This window comes from Capsicum annuum, chromosome 1, assembly GCF_002878395.1.
Source record: "Capsicum annuum cultivar UCD-10X-F1 chromosome 1, UCD10Xv1.1, whole genome shotgun sequence".
NCBI classification, from domain to species: Eukaryota; Viridiplantae; Streptophyta; class Magnoliopsida; order Solanales; family Solanaceae; genus Capsicum; species Capsicum annuum.
The window spans coordinates 3,018,535-3,039,195 of record NC_061111.1 but is presented as its reverse complement, the minus strand read 5'-3'; the positions used below and the strand labels follow the sequence as shown (position 1 = coordinate 3,039,195).

Sequence of the window (20,661 nt, the reverse complement as noted above, 5' to 3'; positions counted from 1 at the left end):
TTATAGTAACGTGTGTGATAACAACAATTTCAAGAGCATATTTGGTAGGAAGAAAATATTTTCAATTTCCTTATGTTCGGTTAGTAAAAGTCTTTATAGTATCATTTCTAGGACATAACCTCTTGCAGAAACATACGATAAGTCCGCGTACAATAGACATTGTGGTCCGATTCTTTCTCGAATTCTGTAATAGCAGGCTTCCAGACTACCCTTTTCATGTTTGCTAGGAAAAACAAATGTTATATTGTTTTGCCTAGATCAAATATACAAGTAATTTTGAAGAAAATGGGTAAACGAAAATTACACACCTCCATTAATGCAATACTCTATACATTTCTTTTTCTGTGCTTTCCAAACGAACTTAGATGTTTTGAAAAATTCACCTTACAGCAATTCCAAAAACTACTAAAATTACATGCTAACATTATATTATGTCATTTCAATTTTGATAAAACATTTTTCTACTACTTCCACCTTAATATTTATTTTAAAAATTCTTTCTTCTTAACAATGTATTCTATTTACCTAGCTGATCGGTTCATACACCTAGGAGGATGTTGTCGAGTCTTATGCCAGTCATATAGAACACCAACACATAAACGGTCGCATAGAGCAGTAACACATCGGGAAAAAAAGGATACACTCCCTAATGTTTTGAGTCATTCCGACAATTATATGTCCACCCCGCCTCATTGAAGTCGAGAGGGTACTTTGGAGGGAGGGAGGGAGAGAGGAACCAGTACAATGTTAGCAAAGCACAGCTTTATAAACAAAAAAAGATCTGACTAACAAAAAGCAACTACAATAAAATGTCACCAAACTAGGGAGAGAAGACCTACCTAAAATCTTTCTATCAACTCTTGTCCTAAATGATATCTCTATCAAATGTATCTAATTATGTAAGTTTTAACTACATTGGAAAAGAAGATTCCAATTCCATTGATTCTGCATTCTCTTCAAGCTCTACAGTTACCAAGCCATTGAGAAGTAGAGGGTCTTGTTCATCAACTAGAGGGTCTTGCTCTTCAATATTATTCACCTTCCTGTTCACACATGACAAAAGTATAATTCAGTAGTAGACATCAAACATAGAACGGATATCGAGAGAAAAGTGCAGTAGAACATTTGACGCCCTCTAGCCGGGGGCAGAAGAGGGTTCATCCGAGAACCTCCTTTGTTAGAAAACCATACTGCATATACACGGTTAAAAAAACTTTTTATGTACATGCAGTAGATGTTGAACCCTCCCTTGGTGAAAAAAACTGTTCTCTCCTGCAATGGGCAGTAACTTATCAATGACTTGCAACCCGTGCAAGACTTACAGTTGCCGTGAAGTTCCATAGATGAATTTATAATTTCACAGTCTAATTACAAATCAAGACGGTCTAAGGAAACAGTTTCACAATATGGAATTTCCGGGATTTGGCAGTGATTCAGCTATCTAACAATCCTCTCATGTGAATAGTAATTACAGTGATCGGCAGGCAGAACAAGAATTGATTAGATCATCAAATGTGTTGAGTAAAAGAACACTAGCTCAATGACTGAATGTTTAACTGGTAGATAGACGCAGAGTCGGATCTAGGATTTACCTAAGGCAACCTCAAGTTGATATTACAAGTTACAACAATTTTTGGGTTCAGAGTCAAAATTTTAGAAGCCACTGGTTCACGACTTCACGTGAACACATAAACAGGTCCCCAGATCCACCTCCGGATAAAAGTTGCCACAACCACTTAGGCAACATTTGCCTGCTAATTTAAACTAATGAATAAATTATCCATGAGGCTAATAAGAAAAAGTTCCACACTATTAAATCCCAAGATAAGACAATAACAACCCTCTTTGAGTAGATTATATTTTTTGAGAAAGAAGTTTTTTGAGTAGATAATAGGCCTATATCCCCTCTTGCCCACCAACAAAAATCTTTCCAACGAAAAAGGAAAGAGAAAGCAAAGTAGTATACGATGGTTTATTCTCAGTATAAGAGATGCCTATACGTTCAATAGCGAAGTGCTGCACATTTATGAGAATGTACTAAATTGCTCCCAATCTCGGTTGTTTCTATAGTGTGATAGGAACACTTTCAGAGTCCGGAACTATCTAGAAATAAGTGTGAGGAAATCAGAGTGTTGTAGGACCCAAAAAGGGGGAAATCAGAGTGCTAGGATGAAGCAAAAATATGTGAATACAAGAGTGGATATGCACGATCTGCAAGTAAGACTAGTTATACTTTCAAAGATACTGTACTAACCGAAAGAAGCATGATTTTCAGTTCATTGGACAGAGAAGAGTCCAGAGCACCTACCCGCATGTCTTCTTATTGTGGCCTAGGCCCTTACACTTGCTGCACTGCATTTGACGTTTGACTATGTCAAAAGTGTCCACCTTTTTCATCTTTGGTCGACCAGGTGGACGTTTTGTTGGTGGAGGAGTAACAACGATGACAGTATGCTCCATATCTGGTTCACCTTTAATTGGTTTTTCCAAATGAGGTATAGGGTTGATTGATTCGGCATATGTTGCATGGTAACTCTCAGTTGAGAAGTATGGGGAGCAATGCTCATAGGGGCTCCTTCCTAGGCTTTCAGAAACAGCAATAGCATGGCAACAAGGCAACCCATTAATCTGCCACTCTCTGCAACTACAATCCCATGGATCAGTATCAACTAATTCGACAGATTCACCACGCACTTCATATCTGCTGCCATATGAGGGTAACAGGTGAAGTGACCTCGCTCTTGATGTTTCACTTTGAAGTTTTTGTTCCATCAAAGGTGTCAACGTAGTAACCCACTGACTGGATTCAACACGCCTAGTATAGATCAATTCCATTATTTTACCACGTAATACATCAACCATTTGAGTTATTGGCAGCTCATTCACCTCTGCAACCCAATCATAGAAAGGCTGCCCAAAATTGGATGTCAAGTGGTCATACCTTGCCCCACAAAAAAAGGCATTTGCCCAGTGTTCGGGCTCACTTCTAGTGACCCAATTGTAAACTTCAGGTGAGATAGCTTTAATATTCTCAACACAGCGGTCAAAAGACTCACGTTTTGGGGCACAAGCAGCAGCATATAAATCTTGGATCATAAGGCGTCTAGCTTCATGCGAAAACTGCCCTTTTAAATCATTATTAAGTTTCTCTGCAAGGTAACGCAGACAAAAACCGTGGTAACACTCTTCACCAAAGACATTTTGCAAAGACTCTCTTATCCCTCTTTGGAAATCAGAAATAAAAGTTATTGGACACGATCCTGAGACAGCAGATTTTAGTTCTGAAAGAAACCAATGCCAGTTGTCATTGGTCTCCTCATCTACAACTGCAAAGGCTACTGGAAAGACGCCATCATTCCCATCTACACCTACGGCAGCCAAAAGTGTTCCTTGATATTTTGCATAGAGAAGAGTGCTGTCCAGGAAAAGAAGAGGCCGGCAACCTTGCTGGAAACCAGATATTGAGGCATGAAATGCAATAAACAGGCGATGAAAACTTGAGCCCTCCTTAGTGACAATTGTAGCAACACTACCAGGATTAGTTTCTCTAATTTTCTCACAAAATAAAGGTAACTGACTGTACGCTTCTTTGAATGAACCCTGAAGCTGTTCTCTTGCCTTCTCTTTTGCACGCCTTGCCTGAGAATAGTTCAACTGAATGCCATATTCACGCTCAATATCTTTTGCTATATCCTTTGGCTTGTAGTTCGGAGCAACCTTCAACTTTTCCTTTATTATACTTCCCATCCATCCCCTCGTTGATCGGTAGGCAGCTTTAACAGCAGCCCCATCACATGTATGCTTTCCATTCATTTTCTTGATACATATAAGCTGAGTGGTAGGCAACCTTGATGCATATATGCACCAAGAACATCCTTCAACCTTGCATTTAGCAGTTACCCTGCGACTATCATTTTTCTTATACCTGTAAGTGAATCCATGGGCAATTGAATATTTATGAAGAGCTTCACGAAATTCAGCAAAACTATTGAACCTCTGACCAACGCCAGTTATTGTATTCTCCCATTGTGTAGCTGCTCTGCGAGTCTTCTCATTGTTCTCATCATTGCTGCCAGGATAGACACCCAGGGGAGTGTTATCAATGGCAGCATCAGCACCAAGCAGATCATCACAATGAATCATATCTACAGGGGTAGCAGGAGTAAGACCTGCCTCTGACGCAGTTGTCGACCTGTGCAGTAAAGAAAACCATTAACATTTAAGAATCCAATAAGAGATGGCACATCTTTCAAGCTAATTCAAATCTAGAAGAATAACCATTATAAAGGACTTGAAACAAATTGTGTAGAAAACCAAATGAACAGTAAGAAACTTGCCATCCTAAGATTCAAACAAGCATTAAGGTCGATGCATCTGAACGCAACCAATAGCGGAGCTAAGTGTTTTGCCTCCGCTGGAAAATTCACTGTACGAATAGGGTAAAAAGACGAACTTTTTGGTATATATGTGAATTATTGAATCCCTTGATAGTTAAGGATATTAACTCAGTGTGCAAGTTAGAATTTTTTTTTATATCCCTTGTTAAAATTTCTGGATCCGCCAAGATGTACAACTATTACACCTCAATTCCAAGATGAGCAGACTATAATTCTCAACACACATTGCATTTCAATTTCGGAAACAGCCTCTCTACCTTACTCTGAGATAGTGGTACGGACTGCTATACACTGGCTATGTTGTTGTTGTTGTTGTACATTGCATTTCACTTAGACCGGTTTGTACATATCGTATAAGTGAAACAACAAAATGAACAAACTATCATGTGAGTGCAACAACAAAATAAACAAACTAAACTAAACTTGAAATAAAGTAAGTACCTACTGCCCGAGACAATGGGTGTATTTTTCACAACAGCTTTATCATAAATTATGAAGATCTCAACTTGGTCAGAATCCTTGACAAAATTAATCATACGCTTGAGGTCCTTATCTTTGGATATAGTAATGAGAGTCTTCTTATTCCCAGGGAGAAAATATTTTATAGTCATTCCTTCAGTGCCACACTGAAAATTCTCTGCTACTTCTTTCTTAAAGTCCGCTAGAACTGTCTGGTCATCGATATCCAAAGCATAAGCCTCTCCACCTGTATATGTCAAAAAACCATCCTCATTGTTTGTCACAAACTCTCCTCCAGATTGACATATTGCAATTATCTTCTTGGAAGCCATCACAAGGACATAAAATCATCAACCAATTCAAAACCTGCAAAAAAGGGCAGCAAAAAAAAAGGAGACTTCAATTACAATAAACAAATTTGGTGTTGGCCATATGAATCATCTTTAACAATAAGTTTACCATGAAAAATAAACCTACATTCCCAATTCAATTAAAAAAGATCAAATCTTCACCACAGGAACAATTAAACAATGAAAACTTTTAAAGCTAGCAACAAGAAAAAAAACAAGAGCTTTAAAACAAAAAAGTTTTAGTGTTGGCAGTATGAATCATCTGTAACAATTAAGTTGAATACAACAACAACAACAAGGTAAGTAGTGTAATCCCACTTGTGGGGTCTGGGAGGATACGCATATGACGACCTTACCCCTAGCTCATGGAGGTAGAGAGAGACTTATTTCCAAAATACCTCGGTCTCAATTGCATCCAATCAAAATAGTTATGAACCAGTAAATACAGCAATGAACAAACAATAAGTTCAAATTGACCAAAAAAATCAACCTACATTCCCAATTCAAGAAAAAAGCTCAAATCTTTACCACAAATATAAGCACACACAAATAAAGTCTAAAGCTAGCAACAACCAAAAAAAAACAGCACCATAATCAAGAGACAAAAAAGTCAATAAATTAAGGAACACCCATGAAGGTAAAAACATGTAAGAGCCTAAAAAAACAGACAATGACCATTAAAATCAACCAACATTCCCAACTAAAGAAAAAAAATCAAATCTTTAACATAAGCACAACAATCAAAGTTTAAAGCTAACAACAACCCCAAAAATGAAAAAACATAATCAAGAAACAAAAAAGTCAATAAATAAACAACACCCATGAAGGTAAAAACATGTAGAACCTAAAACAAGAGACAATTGACCATTAAAAGCAACCTACATTCCCAGTTCAAGAAAAAAGATCAAATACTTACCACAAATATAAGTACACAATCAAAGTCTAAGCCAGGGGCGGACCTACGCATATTTATGTGGTGCTCCGGCACCCATTAAACTCGGCGCGGAATAGGTATAACTACATAGAAAATATACGAAAATAGGTATAAGTAATATAAAAGCACACCGAAGTTGGTTGGGTGCATTGACATTTAGGTTGATCTTAAGGCTCTCCATTGGTACGTGTCCTGGGTTCAAACCTGGCTGAGGCGATTTTTATTTTTTTCTGTAGTAAACACCCACAATCCTTTAATCCTGGGTCGCCACTGGTCTAAACTAGCAACACCCCCAAAAGAAACATAATCAAGAAATGTAAGAGCCTAAAACAAGAGACAACTAACCATTAAAATCAACCTACATTCCCAATTCAAGAAAAAAGCTCAAACCTCTACCACAAAGATAACCACACACAATCAAAGTCTAAAGCTAGCAGCACCCAAAAATACATAATCAAGAAACAAAAAAGTCAATAAATAAACAACACCCATGAATGTAAAAACACAATGAAAGTTTAAAGCTGTCAACAACCAAAAAAAAAAAAACATAATCAAGAGGCAAGAAAGACAATAAATAAGGAACACCCATGAAGGCAAAAAACATTTAAGAGCCTAAAACAAGAGACAATTGACCATTAAAATCCACCTGCATTCCCACATACGCACACAACAAAAATCTAAAGCTAGCAACAACCCAAAAAAACAAAAACCATAATCAAGAAACAAGAAAGACAATAAATATGAACACCCATGTAGGCCAAAACATGTAAGGGCCTAAAACATATGAAAGAGACACACACATGGGTTTTCAAGAAACCTCGTACAGGTCGAAATAGAATTTTCAAGAAAACACATGGGGGGGGGGGGGGGAGGGGAGTGGACAGTTTGCAAAAAGGACAAAACTTTGGGGCAATTAAGGAAAAGTTGAATTTTAGTACCTTGTTGGGAAGATGAGAAAATTGTTGTAAGAAAAATAGCTTTGCAAAGTTTTGAAGAAATTAGGTTTAAATGGATGAAGAAAGAAAGGGAGGGGCTATGAAGGGAGAGATTGAATTTTGTGGCTGCGAATGGGAGGCACTTTAGCAACTTTAGGGGAGGTGAATGCAATTAACCCTAATTGAAATAATGACCACTTTAGCCCTGAAACTTGCCTTAAATTGTCAAACTTCCCCCCTCTTTCGGAACCGCCCTTGAAATTTTGGGCCTTGTCCATCTAAAGAAAATATTTTGGGGGTCCATCTAATTATTGTTTTTCCTTTTGTACTTTTAATAATTAGTGGAGTAGTAATAAAAAAGAAAAGATATTCTCTATGTGTATTTAATTCTTAGCTTTGTGTTGATCATTTGAGAGTTGAAATTTGAAAAGTTAAGTTTTTAAAGTTGTAATTTTTGAAATTTGAATATCTATTTGGATATGCATGTTAATTGAAAAAAATAATAATTTATGAGGAAAATTAAAAAACTTGAAACAGAAATTTGAGATAATTTTTTGAAATTTATGGTCGAATATTAGCTTATTTTGTTTGTATGTATCAACTAGTTAAAAAGTGTGAACATAAATTTAAAAATGAGTCGAATGTGTGTCAGAAACAAACTATTTACTAACAAGGATTGTGGTAGGGTGGTAAGTACTCTTCTATCCTTAACCACAGATTTTAGTTCAAATTTTCGTGAGTAAGGAGTCACCTTTATTAGGTTGTACTATCACATCAACTAGGGACCAGCCCAGGCTTCATCTAAATTTATAGCCATGTCAGTTTTATGGTATCTTTAGTCCATTTATTGGGTATGACCGGAGATCAATAGACAGATGGGGCCCAGACATCCATTCAGAGGACAACATAAGGTGGACAAAGTATAGGAGCACAACTTATAGCTACGGCTCCCTGGGTAGAGATTTTGTTAGTTCTGATGGTTGCCCAACCAATGGTAGCTCGACTAGCCATGACTTCCGAAAAGTAGAAGGTGTTGGGTTAATTCCTTAGATTGGCTCCTTCGAGGTTTTCAGGTGCTCTAGAAGAGTATCCCCACAAGTTTCTCATCAATTGTTAGGAGAGGTTGCATAACCTTGGGCCAGTGGATTCTCATGGTGTAGATTACATCACTTTTCAGTTTGACAGTTCAGCGGGGCAGTAATAGAGGGCGTATAATGAGTGCAGACCAGCTGGGTCTCTTTATGAATTGTGCACAGTTCTCCTAGGCTTTTTGGGAGAAGTACATGCCTTGCAGCATACATGAGCAATAGACGGCTGAATTTTCGAGGTTCGAGCACGATTCCATAACCGTATCTGAGTATGAGGTTAGATTTCATGAGTTAGCCAGACATGTCACTATGGTTCTGTCTACCGATCACGAGAAAGTACGTTGCTTTATCAATGGTTTGAGGACTTAGTTTTGTCTAGATACTAAGAGCATGGTATCTTCAGGTCGACCGTTCGTAGATGTTGTAGATCATACTCGCAGTATTAGGGATTTGCATTGCGAGACCTGTGGGGGCAACGATAAAAGACCCTGCCACTAGGGCAGTTATCAATGCTTCATCCAGTGGTAGCGGGTACTCTGGCAGAGGTCAACAACAGTAGGGTCAGTCTAATCGGCCAGTTCAGGCATCACTTCAGATTTCAGATGGGGGATCGGACAGGTTATAATGGTCAAATCTCTAATCAATCGTTGGGGAGAGGGGGGGAGGGGCGGCAGAGGTGTCATTATGAATCTTCATGTTGTGTTGACCATTCTAGGACATCAGGATCTTCTCGTCAAGGAAGGTCACCTTGGGCTTGCTATGATTATGGAGCGGTTGATCACTTTGCTAGAGAATGTCCCTGGGATGGAATGATCGAGACTTCAGCACAAGTGACCTTAAGAGTAGGTATATGCGAAATATTGTAACATTTTCTCTGTCCCAATTTATGTGACACATTTCGCTTTTCAAAATTCAAACAATGTAAGTTTAACCGTGAATTTAAGCATGAAATCTTCAATTTTTTTGAAATAAAATTTATATATTTGAAAACTACATAAAAAGTAATACAAGTCAAAATAATTGACAAATCAAAATATTTAAAACATATCCAAAACAATTACGATCAAAGATAGACACATTTAAATTTTAACATTTGAAATGTATCACATAAATTGAGACGGAGGGAGCACCTTAATATTCTAATATATAGAAGAAGCTTGGAAGTAGAAGGCGGTCGTCATGCCTGCTTCTTCCGTGATTTTACCATATCACCCCTAATTAATTATTATATGTCATTTAGGTATTAAAAAATTAATAATATTTAACAAAAATATAAAATAGACATTTATGACATGTCTGCTTCAGCGGCTTCAACCGTAATTTTACTATTTCATCCCTAATTAATTACTATAGGTCATTTAAGTATTAATTTGTGATTTTACTATATCACCCCTAATTAATTATTATATGTCATTTAAGTATTAAAAATTAATAATATTATATGTCATATAATAATTAATTAAGGGTGATATGGTAAAATCACGAAGGAAGCAGGCATGACGACCGCCTCCTGCTTCCAAGCCTCTTCTATATATTAGAATATGTCATTTAGGTATTAAAAAATTAATAATATTTAACAAAAATATAAAATAGACATTTATGACATGTTTGCTTCAGCTGCTTCAACCATAATTTTACTATTTCATTCCTAATTAATTATTATAGGTCATTTAAGTATTCATCCGTGATTTTACTATATCACCCCTAATTAATTATTATATGTCATTTAAGTATTAAAAATTAATAATATTTAACAAAAAATAAAATACACATTTATGACATGTCTGCTTCAGTTGCTTCAACCATAATTTTATTATTTCATCCCTAATTAATTACTATAAGTCATTTAAGTGCTAAAAAAATTAATAATATTTAATAAAAAAGATAAAATAAACAAAAAAATGATAAACAAATTATTGAAGTTTTAAATTAACCTGACATCTTATATAAGGCCTATCTAAATTTTTTTCAGAACTATTTTTTATATTAATTTTGTTGTACAATTCTAATAAGTTATTTCATAATTAATTATTATATGTCATTTACGTATTAAAAAATTAATAATATTTGATTAAAATAAAAGTAAAATAGACATTTATGACATGTTTACTTCAATTGTTTCAACCTTAATTTTACTATTTTATCCCTAACTAATTATTATGAGTCATCTAAATATTAAAAAAATATTTAATAAAAAAATAAAATAAACAAAAAAGATAAATTAATTATTGATGTTTTAAATTAACTTGACATCTTATATGAGGCCCGCTTAAAATTTTTTCACAACTATTTTTATAGTAATTTTATTGTATCACTTCTAATAAGTTATTATGAGTCATTTAAGTCATGTCTACTTCGGGACTTCAATCGTGATATTTGATTGACTCTCGAAATTATATCAGTATCACTTAAATTGAAATAGAAAAAAAAGTATTATAAATTTCGGTAATTAAAAACTTAAATCATTCTCAAAATATAATAGACTATCAATGCTACAAAACTTTGGACAAGGAGAGTATTATAAATTATAATAGCTAGCAACTTAAAATAGTAAATTACAATGTCAAAAACTATTATAAATTACAATAGCTTACAATTTAAAATATCTAAAAAATATAATTAATTATCAAAATTTTATTTGTATCATATAAATTAAGACTAAAAAATAACATATATTGGGGTCGTGCGATATTTAGTAAATGAAGAGAAACATTATTTTAACAAGACAAAAAAGAAAAAAAAGAAGACTTATTGGGCCAAAGCCCAGCAGAAGCAACCTGTCAACAACATAGGGAAAACATCCTAAAGCAAAACAAAACAGATTGTAAATTCCTCGCTCCTACCGAAAGCAAGAAAAAAAAATAAAAAGTTTGCCCTGTTGTGTTCCAGTGAAGAAGCACGAAGAGCAAAAAACTAAAGGAATTAATTGCTGCTGCTGTCTGTCTGTCATCTCTTCATAGCCATGGCTTCCCCAGTAAGTCTTCCTCTTCTTTCTCCAATCTTCATTTACTCAAGATTTCTCAGGTTTTACTTGCAACTGGAGTGTGTGTATATGTGTATATATATATATATTTATTTATTGATAACCGGTGTGTCTGAGTCAGCTTGCGTACCTCGACTAATTACACGGATACCTGCCACCTCCCATAAGGACAACAACAGATATGAGGTAACTCTGTCCATCAAGAATAGAACATATGGGAAGAAATCATCCCGTGTTTATCGCTGTTGGGAATTGAACCAGAAACCTCATGGTGCTCAGGCCACGCCCTTGGGTGCTAACTGGAGTATATTACTGCAAACGAGATTCTTGATTCATATACTCTATGTACAATATACACTGCCTATAGGTGATTCGTAGATTCATATATGGCCTGTACTACTCCTTCCGTTTCAATTTGTGTGATGTAGTTTGACTCGGCACGGAGTTTAAGAAAGAAAGAAAGACCTTTGGAACTTGTGGTCTAAAATAACTCGTAGATATTTGTGTGGTTGTATAATGTAAAATGTAGTACTAATTATTGATTAAGATGATGCTTCATTCTTTTGCTTGGCGCATCCAGGAGATACCGCAATTGGAGTCCTTGTGCATGCTTCTTCTCTTGAGCTTTTATAGCTGAGACTGCCAACGATTTTCCTACTTACCCTTTTGCCTCCTTTGACTCATCAGTTTGATAACTTTCACGAGCAGAAAAAACAAAGTGAATTCCCTAGCCATATTTCTATCATACATTTGTCCAGAGTCTGTGTCTATCGGAAACAACCTCTCTATTTCATCAGAGGTAGTGGAATGGACTGCATACACTTTATCTTCCCCAGACCCCACTTTATGGGAATACACTGGGTATGTTGTTGTTATATTTCTATCATACATAGATCTTAATGTTTCATAATCTTCTTGTACTCGAATAAGTCTCCGTGTATACTCTTCAACCCTGAAACATCCAGATGGTACATTTGTGCTAATTGCTTGTAAGCTTGTTTATTGGCTAATGAAACGACATCGTTTTGGGAATGAAAGAAGGGGGTTTGGGGGTGGGTGAGTGGGGAAAAGAGGGAAGCGTGGGTCGCTTAGAGGGATTTTTAAGCCATGGGAGTTGCAGCACATTTCTGTGTTTCTCTGTTGAAGGAGATTGAAACTCTTTAAGCCATGGGAGTTGCAGCACATTTATGTGATCTCTTCATTTTTGTAACAAATATATACATATCAGTTTTATTTTGAGTCTTTACTTGCTTGTTTAACTGTGACTAGATGGTTCAAATACTTTTATTACAAATATGAATTCTACTACGTTACAATTTTTACTAAGTATTTATGATTTAAACATATGTCAGTTGACTTAAGCTAGGATCAATTATGCTAGAAAAATATTATTGCACAAAAATTAGTTGCTGCTATTACAAACTTGCAAGGTGGTTTCTAATCTCTAATTACTGAAGAAATTCTTCAATGTCAACTATGACACTAGGTTCAAATATCCACAGATAAATCGCAGCCTCCAAATGTGGAATTAGATATCGAAGTTGGTGTTGACATTAATTCAGTGAGATCTAAATTTGAGTTACTTGCTGCATACAAGAAATCTTCAAAGCAGTGGTTGTCAACACTGAACAAAAGTTATTTGTTTTCTGCAAAAAAGATAAATGGTGTTAAATACAAATATCTCTTAATGTTGTTCTGCTTTGAATTTTGTGATATTTCAGTGAGGCTAAGAAATAGAAATCGTAATATGATCTGTTAGCTTCTCCGGTTTTGTTTTTCGCGTTGAGGTAGGGTTGAACTTTGTCTAGCGCACTCATATCTAAATGATCCGCTCATTTGCCAACACTATTAGCGTGCTTAGTTTTTTTTTTAACCTTCTTGAGAGAAATCCTGCCTCCGCCGCTGGTCTTTCCTCTTCCTCTCAAGAGAAAAACTCTTAAGGCAAGTAGAATTTCCTCTTCTTCTTTTTTCCAGTCTTTTGTCATTTATTTTTGCCTATCTTTTGTTTTGTTTTTTTATGTTATCAGTTTAACGCTTGACAATTATATTTCTTTGTTGATTACTGTGGTTATGAGATCTTTTGGCTCTTCTTACCATGGATTTATAGCAAAATTTTCTGTAGATGATGTATCGATGCTATAAAAGTGTTTTTTTTTACTTGAATAGATTTGAGATGGTTATAGCAACTTCTTGCTTTTTGATTTGGTTAATATTTTCCATTTATCTGTTATCTGCGGCGCTAAACTTAGTTTAATGTTCCTGGAATTGGTTGTTTCCTGCTTTCACACTAGCTTTGTATCGGAAACTTGATGTGGTGTAATATTCAACAGGTGCAGCTTCTAAATTAACCTTTTCTTTTCTGTTGTAGGTGAGTGATCTCAATATGGCTATTTCCGCAACATTTTCTTCACATGGATTTCATGGGAAAATAATTGTGTCACCTCCTAGTAAGAGTTTCTCCAACTTTGGAGGCAATAAGTCTATCTGTTTACTTGCCGACATGTCCAAATCATGGTCATCATCCTCTGTTGAATTGTTTAAAAAGGGACGAAATCAATACCATATTTCAACGAATAGCAACACATTCCACTGCAGAGCATTGGAGATGGAAAAGAAGTCTTCGAATATGATTGGGAATAAGTTTCAGCTTGATGATGTAATTGAATCTCAGCAGTTTGATAGAGATACTCTCTGTGCCATATTTGAAGTGGCACGGGAGATGGAGAAAATTGAGAAGTCGTCGATGGGAAGCGAGATTCTTAAGGGTTATCTTATGGCCACTCTCTTCTATGAACCCTCAACTAGGACTAGACTTTCATTTGAATCTGCCATGAAGCGTTTAGGTGGAGAAGTATTGACAACTGAAAATGCTCGTGAATTTTCATCTGCAGCAAAAGGAGAGACACTTGAAGGTATCTTTATTAGTTTTCAAACAAAGTATATTTTCATTTTCAATAGGATAATGAGTTTTTAAAATAGAAGTTCGAATTGCAGATACAATTAGAACTGTTGAAGGGTACTCTGATATCATTGTTATGAGACATTTTGAAAGTGGTGCTGCTAGAAGAGCCGCATCGACTGCAAGTATTCCAATAATAAATGCAGGAGATGGTCCTGGACAACACCCAACTCAGGTTTGCACCTCTTGTAGATACTTTTCATTGTAAGACGGAGAGTTGCGACATGAATTACTTAAAGATGTCTAGTTAAATGGATATTTACTATTGCAATTGTTCCCAATTTAACTTTCTTTCAATGGAGATAAGCATTGCTACAACTTACCACTCAATCAATTTGTTCTTTGCATCGTTTGAAGCTGCATTGTTAAATTGCTACTGAAAATTCTCAGGTGACATTTATTCATGAAAGCTTTTTTTTCCAAAACTTGCAAAAAATAAATAAATTAAGTTAGTATTGTTTAAGCTTAATAGTTCTCCAATCCCTGCCTTGACTTATAAATATAGAGAGTTACCTTTCTACTTTTTCTTCTCTTTGTTTTTCCTTCTTTTCTACCTTTTGTTTCTCTTGTTTCCTCTCATGCTCTTTTTCCTTTCTCAACGTTGTACTAGTTACTTGTTAGACTCACCTGTTAGCATTAACTTTTTCAGTATGGAGAGACTAGCCATAAATAGTCTGGGGATATTATTCTATCGTCCCCCTTTCACAGATATGGACTAAGAAACTGTAACTTGTTTGGATAATGCATTCCAGCTGAGTTTCTGGAGCTCACTAATAATTTGGTTCTTAGTCTTAACTCTTAACTATGTAAATATCACTGTCATGTGTTTAGGATGTTCGTCTTCCATTATAATTCATAGCAAACTCTGAATAGCATATAGAGAGTTAACTGGATGAAACTACATAATAGAGTACATATGATGTTTATCAGGGCATGCATTTCTTGTCTGACCGCTATAGAACATATCAGTAGCATATACGTAGTCTTCTTAGTCTATTTTTTCTTGTCTGACTGCAAGAAAACTGTCCTGATTTATTCTGAAACAGGCCCTTCTAGATGTGTACACCATTGAAAGAGAAATAGGAAAACTTGATGGTATAAAAGTTGCTCTTGTTGGTGATCTAGCTTATGGGAGAACAGTTCGTTCACTTGCTCACTTGCTTGCTAAGTACCAAGATGTGAAAATTTACTTTGTATCCCCTGATGTGGTTAAAATGAAGGTATGATTGTCTTGAGCTGGTAATTAGCATTACCTCTCATTCAATTTAATAAACTTTTGTTCCTTAAACTCAAATGTAACTACACAATGTTATTTTTGTTCGATAACATAGGCATTGTTACGGATTCATAAAAGATGTTTCTTCTGTTCTCAATTATCATTTTAGGATGACATAAAGGATTATTTGACATCAATGGGGGTTCACTGGGAAGAAAGTGCTAATCTGTTGGAGGTGGCTTCTAAATGTGATGTGGTATATCAAACTCGTATTCAAAGAGAAAGATTTGGAGAGAGGGTTGATTTGTATGAAGAAGCTCGAGGGAAGTATATCGTGGATCTGAGTGTCTTAAATGCTATGCAGAAACATGCAGTGGTGATGCATCCTTTGCCAAGACTTGATGAGGTTAAATTCTGTTATATAGTTCGGTATGTGATTGTGTTTCTTCTCGTACCACAATTATGCTATTTAAATTCCTTATATGACTCTTTGTAGATAACTGTCGATGTGGATGGGGATCCAAGGGCTGCTTATTTCAGACAAGCTAAGAATGGTCTTTACATTCGGATGGCTCTTTTGAAGCTTCTACTCCTTGGTTGGTGACAGATGCAAAATTTTTAGATCTGGAATATCGCGCAACCATGCTTTGTTATCCATGTGAGTGTGGATTTTGAGCGCGTTGTAGAATTCAAGAGTTTTGTCAACTATTTTAGCATAAAAGAAAACCAAACCTCTTTCTTTGTTCAATCTCTTTTAAAGAATGTTTACTTTTACCTCTCTATCGTTTTACATAATATCACCGCTCATTTTCAATATGCTCGTTTCCTCTTCACACATTCGTTTCCTTAACTATTGATATATTCTGCTACTAATCGTCCTGTTGGAATACAGTAACAGGTCAATCTTGTTAGATTCCACAGTGGATTTAGTCTGCTGTATTTCATGTTTATTCGTTTCAGTTTTCTATTGGTTTGTTTTCCACGTGAGGAACTGTCTTAGTAGGTTTATAGAAACTTGCTAGGATGTGCCAATGCGTTTGAAGCATTTGTTATATGTCTAGTTCATTTTACAAGTTTAAGCAATTAGAGCGAACTCTCTTTGAGCCGAGGGTCTTTTGGGAACAGCATCACGTATCTGACAAGGTAGAGGTGAGGTGTGGTACACTCTACCCTCCCCTGACTTCACTTTTTGGACGATATTGGGTGTGTTGTTGTTGGTGTAGCAATTAGAGTCGAGGTTCAGCACTCTATAGGGGTTTCTCTTTTAGAACATTGAGAGCTCAAATACTGTCTTTCTATGGAGCATCAGATCAATCCAGAAATCATTTGGATGTCATTTGTAACAAGTATTCGGAATATCACATTGATTAACTAAAATTTGCTCTCTGTATATGCATATAATTATAAGGTGAGACTACGTACAATAAGTCCTTGTGGTCGGACCCTGCTGCTACTGGTCGGACTCTGAGCTTAGTGCACTGAGCTGTCCCTTTATATACATATAATTATACATTCGAAGTCCATTAAAACTAACAATGCAAAGACAAATGGAGTTTGTTTTCTAGATTATCGTCCTTAATAATTTGTTTATAGAATTTGGCATCATTCATTTAAATAACTTTTGGAAGTATTTTTTTTTTCAGATCCTTATTTCTTGATAATAGCCCTTAGCTTTTACTATATATCGAGTTAATGGCACTGCACTTCTAGTCCCATAATTATTGATAAGGCCTAGTTTTGTTATTGTGAAATATTGAGCATTGACTCATTGAATTGTGTACGCTTAATCTCTTTGCTTGTGAATATTTACAAATTTATTAGGACTATTTTTTTTGGTTTTCCATCCGGTGTCCGGTATCCGTATTGGAGTCTGACTAATACGAATTCAAGCCGCGTAGGGCCCCATTTAGGAGGAAGCGCTCCCTACTAAGAATTTTTTCATACTCAGGGCTCGAACCCGAAATCTCTGGTTAAGGGAGGAGCAGTTCCATCCGCTGCACCTCATCCTTTGGTGGTATTTATTAGGACTATTAATCGCTTCATTACTTAATTACCTATGTTTTATATTAAGCTTGTATTGTTACTTCTTATTACCAGTAATATAATTCTTAAATTATTCCAATATGACATACTATTTCTTTAGACAAAAGAATATATTAAAACACATTTTATTTAATCAAAGATGAAATGTTGTTAGTCAAATATATTTACTATTTCTTATTACCAGTAAATAAGTTTTGTCATGATTTCATCAAAAGACGAGTTACAAAGGAATTACTAATACAAAAATAAAAATATTAGGTGATTTTTCCTATTTATCCTAATTTTGGTAGACAGTGTCTTCCTATCTATCCTAATCTTGGTAGACAGTGTTACCTGATATGTGTAAGGTAACATGTATCTCGTGAATTTAGCTGCAGTGCACTGTAGCTGACATAGACACATAAAAAGGAAAAATACAAAAAGTTAACAATGTCAGTGGATGGAATAAACTACCAAGTCAACAAGAAACGGTCTTCATATATCCAACAAATATAGAAATGGCCCCAACCATCCAATTTTCCAACTCCCTTTAAATTAACAAACTTCCAAATATTGTTGACCATTTCTTCTATAAAATTTCATTCTTCACAAAAATAGTATAATGCAACTGAAAATTTTTCTCATCTGAAAAAAAAAAATGCCTATGACTGATAATCAAGGATCATTTCTCAATCGTATAAGTATTCGTCGAAATCAAGTTACCAGCATGGACCATGAACAAGAGTTAGAAGACCTCGAACTCTTTCAAAAGCATGTAGCTGAACGTTTCTTAGATCTCGTACCTAATGATTCTTCATCCACAACGGATTCTCCCGCAAAGGACCAATCACCACTTTTTTCGATATCGTGGTATCGAAGATTGCTCGATGTTTTTCTATGTTGTGAGGCTGAATTTAAGGCTCTTGTGTTGATTGGACGTGATCCTGTTCAATTTTCTAAACCACCATTGGATCGTCTTGTCCCTGATATTCTTGATCGTTCAATAAAGTCGCTTGATATTTGCAATGCCGTGACGCACGGGTTAGAGCTCGTGCGTCACTGGCAGAAGCTAGCTCAAATTGCTGTGACAGCGTTTGAGCATAAGCCAATGGGGGATGGACAGGTGAGGCGCGCGAAAAAGGCGCTGAACACTTTGCTAACGTCTATGATGTTGGATGATAAAGAGAACAATTATCACGCGAAGGTCGCTGAACGAACGTGGTCGTTCGGAAGGCGTAGTGGTGCAGCTGGAAATAATGCGGCGAACAATAAAGATAGGACGAATGGTACATTTCGTTCTATGTCATGGTCCGTGGCGAAATCATGGTCCGCATCGAAACAGATTCAGGCTATGGCGTCCACACTGGTGGCGCCACGTGGGGGCGAGCCTACTGGGCTCGCCCTGCCAATATATGCAATGAGCACGACTTTTGTATTTGTTATGTGGGGATTGGTGGCCGCAATTCCCTGTCAGGAACGTACAGGTTTGTTGACACATTTTACAACGCCGAGGAATTTGAATTGGGGTCAGTCGATGATTGCATTGCAAGAGAAAGTCGCGGAAGAATGGAAGAAAAAGGAAAAGAAAGGGACAGCTGGTGTGTTGGATGAGCTGCAGAAAATGGAAAAAGTGGCACAAAATTTGGTTGATTTCGCAGAGAATTATCAGTATCCAGCGGATGAGGAGAAGACGGAAGAGGTGATGGTGCACGTGGCGGAGATGTCAGAGATATGCCGTAGAATGGAGAATGGTCTCGTGCCGCTACAGCAGCAGATTAGAGAAGTGTTTCACAGGATTGTGAGGAGCAGAGCTGAAGTTCTTGATGTTCTTGATCAAATTGGTAAAATGTCAACACCAGTACCTTATTGACTTTAACAAAATATTCATTTTTTTCTTATCATTTGGGGTTGAATTGGGGTCCGGGAAAGGGCCAGACGGAGCTTTAGTGCACCGGACGATGTCTTCTTTTAAATGTAATTTCCAGTATTAAGGACTAGTTTGATTTGTTATTGTTTTTTGTTTTTAAAGTGTCTGTTATGCAAAAATGCTGACTAGTTTGGTGATAATTACAGTATAATTCAAGTTTTTATTTGTTTTATTATGTAAAAAAAAATGAACAGTAGATTGATTGATTTTGCATTAGATGTGTCTATTGAGCTCCTCTTTCTATATTCGATATTAGAATTTTAGAATTTTCGGACTTGATTAATTTAAATTTGTGTAGATAGACCTATTAAGGAAATAAGACGCTCTTTATTATAAGACACACCTTTGATTCTTTTGGAGAATCATCACATATAATGATACTTTAGGACTAACTGGATTTCTTGACTTAGTTCTTTGATCGTCTTGGAGAGTGTGGGGTTGCTGTTCGATCCTACTAATTTTTTATATATTTTATGTCATATATTATATTTTATCTTGAATTTTTCATGTTAAATGTCTAACACAACCATCCCCACCCACTCTTTGGTGGGCTTTCGATATTTGCAAACAAGCTCACTACAAGTATATCGAATTCTTATTGCTTATAGCCTATAAAAAGAATTCATCCATTTTTACTAAAGTAAACTTGACACTTTAATCAAAGATGGAAAGACGTCACTCATTTCACTTTCAAATTTCAATGGTGAAAAACTGGTTACAAGCAAAATGCTCATGACCAATTTAAAGATATTTTATTTAAATATTTTCCAATGAACTTAAATATAGCAGAATGTATACTAAAAAGAATCCAAATAGACGATTTATTAAAAAAAAATTCATATAGCCAATCTCAACTAATTTGAAGCCGATGCAGATGAATTGACATGAAATTCTGATGCAGCTATTCTCCACAAGGATTCCTCTAGTGGTACTTTTTTCAACATATCTTGAAGTGAAACGTATGCAAAGTCATTTCAAGAATCTGTCTTTGCCAATTCTTTGCATATGTTTCACTTCAAGATATGTAGAAAAAAATAATTCTCGAAACACCCAAAGTTTTAATCTCGTTAAATTCAATGGCACGACTGTGGTAATACCCATGACTATCGTCAGGCGCACGCTTTCCAATAAATAGAGAGAGTCACAATAAATAGTGCACCAGATTATCTCGACTTGGTAAAACTTTCGTGGGCTATAGTTTGAACGGTTAAGCTGATGAACAAGTAAACGTGGCTCAACAATTGGTTCGGCAATATCAAACAACCAGACTTCGGGATCAAAAGTTCAGCTGTAGACGGAGCAACACTAAATATATTAACAATCCGTTTCAGCTACACTTGGGAGTTAAGTTCTGCTGTAGATGGTGCAACATTAAAGTTGACAAGTAGTCC

General features: G+C 35.9%; 3 protein-coding genes across 5 annotated transcripts; 2 read left to right on the top strand and 1 right to left on the bottom strand.

Moving 5' to 3' along the window:
* Positions 1-747: 747 nt before the first annotated feature.
* Positions 748-7,306, bottom strand: LOC107864552. Of its 3 annotated transcripts, none has more exons than XM_016710966.2 (4): positions 7,079-7,306; positions 4,839-5,222; positions 2,309-4,192; positions 748-1,043 (listed from the first exon to the last, which is right to left on the bottom strand). In XM_016710966.2, the coding sequence occupies exons 2-4, from the start codon at positions 5,186-5,188 to the stop codon at positions 911-913; spliced, it is 2,367 nt and encodes a 788-aa protein (XP_016566452.1). In that variant the 5' UTR covers positions 5,189-5,222; positions 7,079-7,306; the 3' UTR covers positions 748-910. The 3 variants fall into 3 exon arrangements, with proteins under 3 accessions (XP_016566452.1, XP_047270362.1, XP_016566466.1); XM_047414406.1 differs by lacking the exon at positions 7,079-7,306 and adding an exon at positions 6,123-6,911; XM_016710980.2 differs by lacking the exon at positions 7,079-7,306 and adding an exon at positions 6,272-6,911.
* Positions 7,307-10,936: 3,630 nt separating this feature from the next.
* Positions 10,937-16,135, top strand: LOC107864546 (aspartate carbamoyltransferase, chloroplastic). The gene is made up of 6 exons (XM_016710954.2): positions 10,937-11,137; positions 13,515-14,058; positions 14,141-14,280; positions 15,152-15,325; positions 15,491-15,727; positions 15,818-16,135. Exons 1-6 carry the CDS (start codon positions 11,126-11,128, stop codon positions 15,923-15,925), a joined length of 1,215 nt encoding a protein of 404 aa, XP_016566440.2. The 5' UTR covers positions 10,937-11,125; the 3' UTR covers positions 15,926-16,135.
* Positions 16,136-17,918: 1,783 nt separating this feature from the next.
* Positions 17,919-19,486, top strand: LOC107852193 (protein ROH1). Its single transcript, XM_016697251.2, has one exon. It carries the CDS (start codon positions 18,002-18,004, stop codon positions 19,211-19,213), a length of 1,212 nt encoding a protein of 403 aa, XP_016552737.1. The 5' UTR covers positions 17,919-18,001; the 3' UTR covers positions 19,214-19,486.
* Positions 19,487-20,661: the final 1,175 nt, after the last annotated feature.